General features: G+C 53.9%; 1 protein-coding gene across 2 annotated transcripts; it reads left to right on the top strand.

Moving 5' to 3' along the window:
• The first annotated feature begins 2 nt into the window (after positions 1–2).
• Arrdc1 (arrestin domain containing 1) lies at positions 3–10,193 on the top strand. 2 transcript variants are annotated; one of them, XM_048813236.1, is made up of 9 exons: positions 44–220; positions 648–767; positions 5,012–5,122; positions 5,578–5,628; positions 5,726–5,880; positions 6,072–6,254; positions 6,355–6,531; positions 6,611–7,046; positions 7,123–10,193. In XM_048813236.1, the coding sequence occupies exons 1-9, from the start codon at positions 103–105 to the stop codon at positions 7,185–7,187; spliced, it is 1,416 nt and encodes a 471-aa protein (XP_048669193.1). In that variant the 5' UTR covers positions 44–102; the 3' UTR covers positions 7,188–10,193. The 2 variants fall into 2 exon arrangements, with proteins under 2 accessions (XP_015361294.1, XP_048669193.1); XM_015505808.2 differs by lacking the exon at positions 648–767 and having other exon boundaries at positions 3–220.
• Positions 10,194–12,589: the final 2,396 nt, after the last annotated feature.

The raw sequence follows: 12,589 nt of genomic DNA, 5'->3' as shown, positions 1-12,589 counted from the left end.
GGGCGGGCTGGGGGCGGTCCTCGGACTCGAGGCGGGTCCTTGGGGCGGGTCTCGGAGCTGCGGCCCCGGCGGGCGTCAGTGCGCGGCGCAGGAGGCCGCGGCATGGGGCGGGTGCAGCTCTTCGAGATCCGACTGAGCCACGGCCGCGTAGTCTACAGCCCAGGGGAGCCTCTGACCGGGACCGTGCGCGTGCGTCTGGGGGCGCAGCTACCCTTCCGAGGTGGGCGCGGGGTGCCTCGGGGGAGGGCGGTGGCCGCGCCCGCACCTGCCGCGGCCCGAGCTCCCGGAAGCGGGTGGTTCACGCTCTTGGGGCCTGGGTCTGCAGTCCTCGGCGGACCCGGCGGGCTGCGGGAGGGCTGGGTCGCGGTTGCGGGTGCCGCAGGCCCGTTGTTGTTGGTGGGTGGCCGGCATCGGCTGGGGTGGAGCAGGCAGGCAGGCCCGTTGGCCCAGTCCTTCCGCATCTGCCCCTTCCTGTCCTCTCCGCTTAGGGGCAATCAGAGTCCGGGTGAGGGCCTAGCACCTGTCCACCTTGCCAAGGCTACTGCGACCGTGGACATACCCATGACTCCGGCCTTCCTCATCTAGTTGCGCTCCGCACCTGCTGGGCCCTCATCTGAAACCTAGCCTTCTGGGTCCCCTCTCTTAAGCCACCAGGCATAGGGGCAGGCTCTTCCTCTTAAGAGCTGCGGCCCCGCGGGCGTCAGTGCGCGGCTCAAGTGCGGATCCCCAGCAGAGTCCACTGGGCACCTTCTTACAGTCTGCCCAAGGTTTGTCCTTAGGGGCAGTATGTATTGGCTCATCCTGGTATCCCTTCACCCTAGCCCAGCCAGCTTCTTGGAGCTGAGCCCGAGCCTCTGCTGATGCAGGCATCTGGGACTTTGGGGCCTGGGATCGGGTTCCACGGTGGCATTGATAGGACACTCTGCAGGTATGGGGCTCCTGTGCTCAGTAGTAGTCATATTGCTGCTTCCTGGGGACAGGGCTCCGAGAGGGACTTGATGGCTGAGCCCTCAGGTTGTGCTGGGCAGCATGGTGGCCATTGCCTGACCCCCAGCTCTGAGTAGAGGTTGGTGTGGGTGTCCCTGTGGGATGTTTCTCTACGTTGGCCTCTTGTGAGAGCCACCCAGCTGCTTCGACAGAACCACGGCTGCAACTTCCCTCTGCACCTGATCTCCCTGGCTTCTGCACTGCTGGCAGCTTGTACTTCTGGTGAGGACAGAGAGCTGTCATCCTCCCCTCAGTGGTCTTGGGCTGGGTGATGGCTTTCTGACACCTGACCTTCTGAGTTGCCAGGTCTAAGAGGAAGCTGAGTTGTAGGTGCTTCCCTTAGGCTCTGGGCTTGGGTTTCCTGGTGATGACTTTGTTGCCTCCTCTCCTGTGTCCCCACTTGGAGTTTGTGATTTGGGTGGGGGCAGGTGTGGCCATCAGAGGGGATACAGCAGCTACAGGGCAGTTCTCCTTGGGCACAAAAGACAGGTGAGACTCAAGGCTATGTGCTCCTGGGCTAGGAGGAACCCACAGTCAGGAGAGAGGTCTTGTGTAGAGCTCACCACCTGGATTGTCCATCTTCATTCCCTCCCTGGATGGGCTTAGGTTGAGCAGGTCATTGCTCACCACAGTGACAGAATGGGCCAAGCCCCTGGCTTCCTAAGTCCCTGGCCTCCTTGTGGTAGGTAGAGGGTGGATAAATGGAGAGCTGACCCTATGGAGGCCAAAGGAGCCCCAGCACTTGGTCCTGACTATAAAATGTACCCAAAAGTGGAGATATGAGCTGGGGCAAGAGGTTGGATTATTCATATTGATGGGGGTGAATTTGCCAGGGTGCCACTAGGTTTTCCTTGATCCCTGCCTGGAATGGAACAGGAAGGACCATCGTTCTTTTAAGTTTCTGCTAGGTCCAGTAGGTGCTGCAGGGAGACCCTTCACTCCCCATGTGGGTGGCAGACCTGCCCCAAGGTTCCCGGATTTGCTCATTGAACACTTGTCCGATGAGTAGCAGTAATGGTCAGCACCCAGCCATGAGGACACAACTACCTAAAAGCTGATGTGGAAGGGAATCCAGGAAGGAGCAATTTTCTGAAGCCTGAGGTGGGGCCAAGTAGGGTGGCCTTGTACTCTCTTTCCTCTCCTTGACCTCTCGTTGTGGGTCAGATGCATGTCTCCCCATTCTCCATGGGTCAGCTTCATGTACTCTGGAGGAGGCCATTCTGGTTATTCTCATGACACAGTTAGGAAGCAGGACAGGTAAGACTTACTGAGAGAGTGTGACAGAGGCTGGGCTGCCTCCATTTTGGGGAGCCATTGGGGTTGGGACAGATTTTGAGAACTTTGGGACCAGGACAGCAGTGAGTGGAGGTCTTCAAGGTTAGAGGGCTGGATGCAAGGGAGGGGGCTGCTAGGCAGGTGGACACACTGGTGTGAGGAGAAAGGTCCTGAAGTTCCTGTGAACAACCTGTTCCAACCAAGACTGACTCTGCTGGGCTGGTGCCTTGTGTTTTGCTATGCCTCGTGCAACAGTTTGGAAGCATTTATACCTGAGTGCTTGGCTCGCAGGCCTCACTTTGGGGTGGATGCCTTGCCAGTACACCCCTGCCCCCATCCCATGACCTTATGACAGGCACTTGCTGGTGTGAGCACCTCACTTACTGCCAGGAGCAGGTAGCCCCACATCGGGGAGGAGGAATGAGGCTTCAGGGTCACCACCAAAAAGCAGCTCCAACATTAAAGTTTGAAAGTGGAGGAAGCAGGGTGACTAGGTGACTGCCCCTGTACTGCCATCATGAGAGTCTGCACTCAGAAAGAAGGGTATGCTGTGTCCGGTGCCTCTCCAGCAGCAAGGAGACCCTTTCCAATGTGCCCTGTGGTCTCCCCTCACTTCTCTTTGGGCAGAACTGCAACTGAGGGGCTGGGGATATAGCTCAGTTGGTAGAGTACTTGCTTCACATGCACAAGACCCTGAGTTCAATTCCCAGCACCACCAAAAAAAAAAAAAAAAAAAAAAAAGGAATTGCATCCTGAGATCCTGCCTGATCCAGAAATTTGAGAAGGCAAAAACCCAACCTCTCTCTGCCTCTGGTCTTGACCAGTGAAAACTGGCTCTATGGGGAACTCCCAGCCTGACCTGAAACTCTGCTGACCAGCAGAGGAACAGCTCCAGGCTTTTGGTGAGGAAGTAGCAGAAGTACTGTGTGCCAGCTGTGTCCCACCATCCTGCTGAGAGAGTGGGCAGGCCGGGTCCTCCACAGAATCCTTAATGTGTTGGGAAGATCACAGAGCCCGGGTACCCTGGGTTGGATGCTGTTTGTTTTTCTGGGCTCATGTGGCTCCATGTCCCACACTCCAAGGGGGTTTAGGCTGGGTCCTTGATGTTTCATTGAAGCCTGGATTGCTGCCTCCAGTAGTGTGTGTTCAGCCTGCAGGTGATCATGTTTTCCATCTCCTACCTAACACATGTCAAAGTGCTTAACATTTGCCAATTTGACAGGTTAAAATTGAAAGTAATCACACTTTCCCTGATTTGTAGTGGGGAGGGGGCATCTGTTATGTAAAAGTCACGCCAAATGGATGGGGTTGTAGCTTAGTGGTAGAGCACTTGGCTAGCAGGCACAAGACCTGAGTTCCCTCCCTAGCAGTGAAAAAAATAACAAATCACCCTAAGCTAAATAGCTCAAACAATCATTTTGTTGTTTGAGTTGAGGGTTAGGAATTTGGGCAGTGGTGGGCAGTGCATGTCTTCAGTTGTGTCTTCAATTCTGTTGCCGACTGGAAGAACTGGAAGCACCTCCTTCCCCTTCTAGCATTCTTGGTTGGTTCGGGCATCTGCAGGATTCACCTGCAGGATCCAGGAGGAACATGCTCTGTCCAAGAGGGTGTGTCCAAGCACACAACATCTCTAGCCCCCTGGATAACTTTTCTAGGCCTGCTTTCACCCTGGTGTTTCTCAGGCTGGCGTAGATTCCAAATCAGGGCTGAGATCAGTGTGATAGGCTAGCCTGGCATGGAGGCTAAGGAGAAAAGGGTGGTGCAGGGGTCGGGGACAGAGGCCTGGCATCAGTCAAAGGGAAGAGGGGTATATATGTGGAGAGCCACTTGGGGCTGAGGATGAGCCAGGGTTTGCAGGAGGAGTTCTGAGGGTGATCCACAGGAGGCCTGGGCCACAGGGTGTGGCTTGCCTAGGCAGACCCCAGGTGAGGCAGGTGTGGCTAACTCTGGCACTTGGACACTACGTGTTCCTCCCACCTGGTGGTTTCATTAGAAAGGCATCAGGGTCTGAGCGATCTTCCCCTCACGTGGCCCCATCAAGTCCGGGAGAAGCACAAGGAAAGGAGCAGAACCCTTGATCTGGCCCTGCAGGGAGAAGGGTGGGGTGGAACTGCAGGGTGCTTGTCACTGGCTCCCACCTGATCCTTGCCTGGGCCTCTGTTGTGCTGTGGTTCTGTTGGGTTGATTCTCCCTGTGCCCAGCCTTGGCTGGTCTGATTTTCCAGCCATGGCTGCCTATCCACAGGCTCTGGACATGTTGGATTGAGGAATCGGAGTTTGGCTTTCAGTAGGTCCTGATGGGGCCCTCCCGCTAAATCAGCCTCCTGGGCAGTGCTGCCCAGGAAGTCAGGGGCCCCACCCTTTGGGGTGGCAGACTGTGGACCTGCTCAGGCAGGTCTGACCACATTCCTGCAGCGTGAGGGTTGGCAGTTAGCTTCCTGGAGCATGAAGGGGTGCCTTCCTGCCTAACTGACTTGCAGTAGTGGGGTGTCCCAAGAATCCCTTATAGGGGCTGTTTTCACAGGTCTGGTGGGGGGCCAAGGTTACCATTTTGGGGGTTACTACAGGAATAGGATGAGCCACCCCCTTGAATGCCAGGACAGATGAAACTCAGTTCCTTTGCCAGCCTGGCTTCCTGGAAAGCACTCTAAGATCAGGGATGGCTAGGGTGTTCTTGGAAAGGCAGGGGCTTCCTGTCTGGCTAGGGTGCTGCCAGGCTGGCTGGGGCTCATGCTTTCCTCCCCTTGCAGCAATCCGTGTGACCTGCCTGGGTTCCTGTGGGGTCTCCAACAAGGCTAATGATGCAGGATGGGTGGTGGAAGAAAGCTACTTCAACAGCTCCCTGTCATTGGCTGACAAGGGTGAGTCTGTGAGCCAGTCCCTTATAGCATCCAAGTGGTGACCCCTAGGGCAGCCCTTGTCTGGAGTTGGCCTGTCTGGCCTCTCCACAAATGTCTCTTGGAACCCTGTGCTACTTCCCCATGGCTGTGTGCCCTGGTGGGCTTCTTTCCCCTGCAGGCACTGTGGCATTGCCTCAGAGTGTCTGGGTGGCTGAAGGGGGCACCCTTCTTTGGTGCTGGATCTGGGTAGGCTCTGACCTTCGTGTAGCCATTTTATTCCCCTGTGCGCCCCGCCTCCCCGTTCAAGCCAAGTTCTCACCTGCAGCCTTTTGCTCAGGCCAGGGCTATGCTGCTGTGCTGAGATGGATGGGGAGACCAGTGTGGGCTGGGCAGCTGCAGGGCCACTGCTGTCCTGGCACTGTGGCTGCCCCATGGGCCTCCTGAGGCTGGCCCCCACCTTCCTCCTGTCTCTGCAGGGAGCCTGCCCGCTGGAGAGCACAGCTTCCCCTTCCAGTTCCTGCTTCCTGGTGAGAGCCCAGCTTGAATGGCTGCTAGGGACAATGGCCTGGGAGGGTAGGCCCCATAGGTAGAGTTGCCAGACGCCAGTTCCTGCTCTCTCCCTAGCCACAGCACCCACGTCCTTTGAGGGTCCTTTTGGCAGGATTGTGCACCAGGTGAGGGCTACCATCGACACTGCACGTTTCTCCAAGGATCACAAGTGCAGCCTTGTATTCTATATCTTGAGCCCTCTGAACCTGAACAGCATCCCAGACATTGAGGTGAGGATGGAACAGTGACCTCCTTGGTGGTCCCCATCTGTCCATGGTGCGGGGCAGAACTGAGGGTTTGGGTGTAGCAGCCTTTGTATTGAGCTGATCACTGGTATCTGGGGCAGGATTGAGAGGGCTTGTCCCAGTGCTGCAGGAATTCTGTTCACATTCACCTGCTCCCCACTTCCCTTTCTGTCTAGCAACCTAACGTGGCCTCTGCCACCAAGAAGTTCTCCTACAAGTTGGTGAAGACAGGCAGTGTGGTCCTCACGGCCAGCACTGATCTCCGAGGCTATGTGGTGGGGCAGGTGCTACGGCTGCAGGCTGAGATAGAGAACCAGTCGGGCAAGGACACCAGCCCTGTGGTGGCCAGTCTGCTGCAGGTCAGTGAGCTGTGGCTACTCAGGCCTATCCCCGTGGTACAGGTGGAGGGACGGGTTGGTTGCCAGCCTTCCCAGGCTCATAAGCTGTTTTTTTCCCCAGAAAGTGTCTTATAAGGCCAAGCGCTGGATCTACGACGTGCGGACCATTGCGGAGGTGGAGGGTGCTGGTGTCAAGGCCTGGAGGCGTGCGCAGTGGCAAGAGCAGATCTTGGTGCCTGCCTTGCCACAGTCGGCCTTGCCGGGCTGCAGCCTTATCCACATTGACTATTACCTGCAGGTTTGGTGCTGCTGAGGGTGGGGTGGCCTGAGGCTGGGTGGCCTTGACCCTGGCCCCTCACCACCCCCATCCTCCCCAGGTCTCCATGAAGGTGCCTGAAGCCACCGTGACCCTCCCCATCTTTGTTGGCAATATTGCTGTGAACCATGCTCCCCTGAGCCCTGGGCCAGGCTTGGAGCCACCTGCTGGACCCTCACCCCCAGTGGTGCCTTCCGCACCACCCCAGGAGGAAGCTGAGGTTGTGGCTGGCGGCCCCCACTTCTCGGACCTGGTCTCCCTCTCCACCAAGAGCCACTCACAGCAGCAGCCACCACCTGCTGTCTTGTGTTCTGTGCCTGTCGCCCCTGAGCCCTGTGCTCATGATGGCAGTCCTGCTCCCCACTCTCTGCACCCTCCCTTGTGCATCTCTACAGGTGCCACTGTCCCCTACTTTGCAGAGGGCTTTGGGGGCCCAGTGCCCACCACCAGCGCCTTGATCCTTCCCCCGGAGTACAGTTCTTGGGGCTACCCCTATGGTGAGTGGGAAGGCCAGGGATGGAGGTTGGGGAGGAGATGCCACAGCCCCTTGCAGACACAACTCTCTCCCCACAGAGGCCCCACCTTCTTATGAGCAGAGCTGCAGTGGTGCAGACCTTGGCCTGACTCCCAGGAGCTGACCCTTGAGAGCTGACCTCATGCTGCCTTTCCTGGTGGGCCTGGCCTCTGCCCTGGGATGGGGTGCCCAGGGCCTCGTGCCTTAGCTCTCTGCCTGGCCTGGCCGCTCAGGACTCATGCCTGTCCAGGCCACCTCTTGGCTGGAACAACCTCTCTCGGCTTCCCTATTGTCAGCCCTCTTCTCCCTGAGGTCGAGATGGGGGAGACAGGGACCAGAGACTAGAGAAACTCTGTAAATAAAGTGTTATATTTGTAGAGCCTGCCTCTGCAGGACAGAGGCTGGCCTGCCTCCATGCACGGATGCCCTGCAGCCTCCGGCCTGTGTTGCTTGGACCTGGTGCTCCCACCTTTTCTTTGGTTCTGCTCCATCTTTGCCCCCTCCCAGATGCATCCTTCCCCTGCGAGGCCCCTGCCCACAGTGGAACCCCCTCCCTTGGGCCTTTGGAGGCTGTTAACACCAATGCTCAGCTGGCTCTGCAGGTCATGCCTGTCTGCTCTCACCCAGGACCATGCTTTGAAGGCTATGTTCTAGGCTTCCAGAGCTAGATAGGTGGGGTACTGTGGGCAGTGTTTCCCAGAGAGGCACCCTGCTGCTCTAAGGGAGGGCCTGGAGGTGCTGCCTTTGTTGCTCCATGGGAATGACTCAATGGGGGTGGTCAGGGTAGATTTGGGCCACATGACTTCTCTGATAGAGTGGAGAGATACTAGGTGTGTCAGCCACCTTGGCTGAGTAACAAGTTTGTGACTCTTAGGGAATAGGTCACATACTCACTAACCTGATTGCACCAGAGGACAGGCCTGGTAAGTGGCTGTCATCCCTAGGCTGTAGCTTCAGATGGACAGATGGACTATGGGCTGTCACTTGCACACGCTGTAGGCCAGCCCTTGCAGTTGGCAGTGTGGGCTCTGGCCAGGTAGCCTTGTACTCAGCTAACACTAGCTCCCTGGGACAAGGGGAAGGATGACAACTGGAAGAAGGCGGACAGGAGGCTACAGGTGGGTTAGTCTGTAAACACATGCTAGAAGTAGTGCATCTACTTCCAACCCAGGAAAGAGGCCTGGGTTGGAGTCCCATCTTGGCCTCTAGCCAGTGCCACCCCACAGGTGCTTGGTTTCCTGGCTTCCATCACTTGTGAGGGTGCCAACAGTGCCTGCCTCTCAAGTCTGTCTAGGCTTGATAAGCACACATCACCTGATGAAAACTGTGGATATGTGGTCAGTGGCCATCAAAGGAAGGCAGGTCTACAAAATTGGAGTGGGACGCCTGCCTGTAGCCTACTTGTCACATGCATTTGTGGTCACATTTGCATGGTAAGGGGTTTCCCCCACATTTTAACTGCATATGTTCATCTAACAACTATTTGTCTCTTGTATTATTCTGAGCACACAAAACAGTGCTATCCTAGGATAAGACAGATAACATGCCCAGTAAGAATACAGGGTTGTCATGTGACATGCAGGATACAGAGCCAGATAAAGCAAAGGGCTGGGCGATCTCATTGTTAACTAGAGGTACACAGCAAAGTGAACCCTGCAGATACTAGAGATAAAAGTTTCCTGGAGAGGTCAGAGGAGGTCCTAAGGCAGGAGTGGAGATGGAGTGGGATACAGGGAGGGTGGGTTGGGAGCTCAAGGGCTTTGACAGAACAGTTGAATCGCCCTAAAGAAAACTGGAATGGCACTTAGGGCTGTCCATTCCTCTTTATCTGTGTACACTGACACTGCAGATGTAGCAGAGTCATTTTTCTATTTTTTCCTCATGAGACTGAGTCTATGACTGTCAAGACTCAGAGCGTCCTTAGTTCTTGGCAGTGAGAACATCAGTTTTGCTGTATGCTTTTCTCAAGTCTCAGGGACAGAAGAGACAGATTTGGCCACAGGAAGCAGGTAGCCTAAAAGGCTTTATGAGGCTCTAAGTACATTGTCCAGCGAAGGGTGCTTGGTGTGCAAGAAAGTCCTTGCCCTGTGCATAGCAAGTATGTGCCTGGGGATAGCCAGGGGCAGCATCTCATCTGAGAAACCCCAGTCCATCAACCCTTCCAGTGTGACATCACTCCCAGCCAGAGCACCCATTCTTAACCAGAGCTACCCCCTAACTGGGACACCTCCCAACCAGGGCACTCCTCCATACTGGAATACCCCCTTCCCATTCAGGACACCACTGCCAGCTGGATCATCTCCCTAGAGGGGAATCCCCTCTGTGCAGTTTCTCAATCCTTAGGACATCCTCCCAATCAGAATACATGTGGAGTTGGGACATTCCCCTAGCTGGAATCCCTCCTAGCAGCTGGGGCATTCCTCCCTACCAGGAACCTGGGACCTTGCCCAAGTAGGGTCCCTCCTCTAACCAGAGCACCTTCCTCCATGCCAGGCACACCCCATAAGCACATCACCCCTCTGCTGCAGACCCCCAATTGGGGCACCCCCCTAAAAAGCAACTCAGGATGACTGCCTTTGTGAAAGCTCAGGAAATCAAAATGTATCTGGGTTTAGAGGTTAAGAGTTGAGCCTTGAGTTCTTCACCCTAGGCCTGCCCACCAGAACACCAATTTACAGTCCCTCTCATCTGCAGGGGTGTGTTCTGCGACACTCTGTGGATGACTGAAATCACATGTGGTACTGAAACTTGTACATACAATGATTTTCCTTACACATACAATAAAATTTAACCAATGAATTTGGTATAGGAAGAGACTGACATTAGTAATAAAATAATTAGTTGGGTGTAGTGGCCCATGCTTGTAATCTCAGCAGCTTGGGAGGCTGAGGCAGGAGGATCATGAGTTTAAAGCCAGCCTCAGCAATTTAGTGAGGCCCTAAGCAACTCAGCAAGACCCTCTTAAAAAAAAAAAATACATATATATATATATATATATATATATATATATATATGGCTGGGGATGTGGCTCAGTGGTTAAGCGCCGCTGGATTCAATTCCTGGTACACCCCCCACCCCGCAAAATAGAAGAATTATATAATGTACTGTAATAAAAATTGCATGACTGTGACCTCTCAGCCATCTTATTGTTCTGTATTCACCATTCTGTAAGTGCCTATGTGATGGGAGGAAGTAAGGTGAACGGTGTAGGTGACGTAGCACTGGGCTACTACTGACCTGATCACCTGCTTTGGGTGATCCTAGACCTTTGGGCCATCATGGTATGGGTGGTTGGATGTCGCAGATAATGTTTTCTTTTTGTGATGTTGGGGTGGTGGAAATGGAGCCCAGGGCCTCATGCATGCTAGGCAAGTGCTCTACCTCTGAGCTCCAGCTCTAGCCCTTATTTTGTTTGAGGCAGGGTCTGGCTAAGTTGCCCATTCTGTCCTTGAACTTGTGATCCTCCTGCTTCAGCCTCCCAAATTGGTAAGATGACAAGTCTGCATCATTTGTCTGGTGTAGTTCTCCCCCTGCCCCCCAACTTTTTGTAATAACATAGAAATTGGAAGTTATTTTGTCTTTTCAACAACAACAAAAATTTGCTGTAGAGACTAGTCATTTGGTGATCATATAGGTGAATTTATTACTGAGTTCCATCCAAGGACTGTATTCCGAAGGCTGAAGCAGGAGGATCCAAATTTAAGGCCAGTTGTGGCAATCAGTGAGAACCTCTCTCAAAAAAGGGCTGGGGATGTAGCTCAATGGTTGAACACTTGTCTAGCATTTGGGGCCCTGGGCTCAAACCCCAGTTTAAAAAAAATATTTCTGGGGCTGGAGTTGTAGCTCAGGGGTAGAGTGCTTGCCTCGTACATGTGGGGCACTGAGTTCAATTCCCAGCACCACATTTAAATAATCAAATAAAATGAAGGTCCATCAACAACTAACTAACTAAATAAATAAATAAATAAAATAGTCCTTTGATGTCTGTTCAATTTGAAACACTTCAGCAAATTTTGGCATTGTCCCCACTTCTCTTTCAGTGTCTTCTGCCGATGACTCAAGTTCTTCCTTAAGAACTTTTTCCTTAGTCAATGCCTTCAATTCTACTGGAAATAGGGCAGCAGCTTCTTCACTGCTAGAAGTTTTTGTTTTGCAGTCCAAACCTATTCTTTAGTCTGTGTAATCATCCCTTGAAGTAAACGGCTTGGTGCCCTCTATTTCAAGGGCTTCCTTGGGGAAGTCTTGTTATAGGCTCAATGCCTTTTGGACGCTGCCGCTAATTGCAACACGTTTCTGTTCATTGTCTACCCACAAATTTAATACCTTGTGCATCTCAAAGCAGTGCTCACAGGCACTGTAATCCTACTGCTCCAGTGCGAGGTGCGACAGGGAAGCTAGATTTCTTTTTCTTTCTTTTTTTATAGGTACTTTTTTTTAATATTTGTTTTTTTATCTTTTAATTTTCGGCGGACACAACATTTTTGTTTGTATGTGGTGCTGAGGATGGAACCCCGGGCCGCACGCATGCCAGGCGAGCGCGCTACGCTTGAGCCACATCCCCAGCCCCTCTTTTTCTTTCATAATTGCACGGATGGGAGATCTTCCTTACCTAGGAGGATCTTATCAACCTCAGCATCCGGTTTCTTTTATGAAGTCGAGAACTTTCTTTCTTTTTCACTTAAAGGAAGCATTGTGCAGCCTCTCCTTGGCATATCCGAATCGCGGCGGCGCTCAGGGGCCATTACCAAGAAAATTAAAGGTGCTGGGCCGCGCGCAAGCTCTCGATGCCCACAGCCGGCGGCCGCCTGAGCGGCCACGGGGGCACAGCGGGCAGCGCCTGCAGCGCGGATACGCTGCGCAAAGGGGAGACAGCAGGACTCCCTCAGCTATCCAAACACAGCGCGATTGAAAACCTAGGGACCAGCCAGCCCGGTGGCCACGCCTGTCACCCCAGCGACTGGGAGGCTGAGGCAGGAGGATCTCAAGTTCAAAGCCAGCCTCAGCAAATTAGGGAGACCCTTTTATTTTGACTTTCTTTTTAACAACAACAACAAAAAGTTGCGGCAGAAACTAGTAATTTGGTGAACATATGAGTGACTTTAATACCCAGTTCCATCCAAGGATCGCATTCCATAATCGTCCTTTAGTTGGGCACAATGGTGCCCACCCATAATCCCAGCTCTTTGGGATTAAATAAAAATAATAATAAAAAAATGGCTGGGGATATGGCTTAAGGGTTAAGCACCCCGGGCTCAACCCTCGGTTAAAAACGAAACAAAAAAAGCCTAGGTACTATTCAATACTGAATTTTCCAAGGCGGCTGACTGGAGTAACTGAAAGACAAGGTAGCAAAATCCGAGACTTGCGGTGAAAGGATTCCCGGCAGCCACTATATACTCAGCTGTGCAGCTTCTCGGCTCCAGGATACTCCCAAGCGCCCAGCTAGCCCGGGACGCTGATGCCGGGCGCTAGCGCGCAGGCGCCGCCTGGCCCCGCTCCAACGCGCAGGCGCCTCCAGGGTCCCGC

The sequence above is a fragment of the Marmota marmota genome, unplaced genomic scaffold (genome assembly GCF_001458135.2).
Source record: "Marmota marmota marmota unplaced genomic scaffold, marMar, whole genome shotgun sequence".
Taxonomy (NCBI): Eukaryota; Metazoa; Chordata; class Mammalia; order Rodentia; family Sciuridae; genus Marmota; species Marmota marmota.
This window is presented reverse-complemented; position numbering and strand designations above follow the sequence as displayed.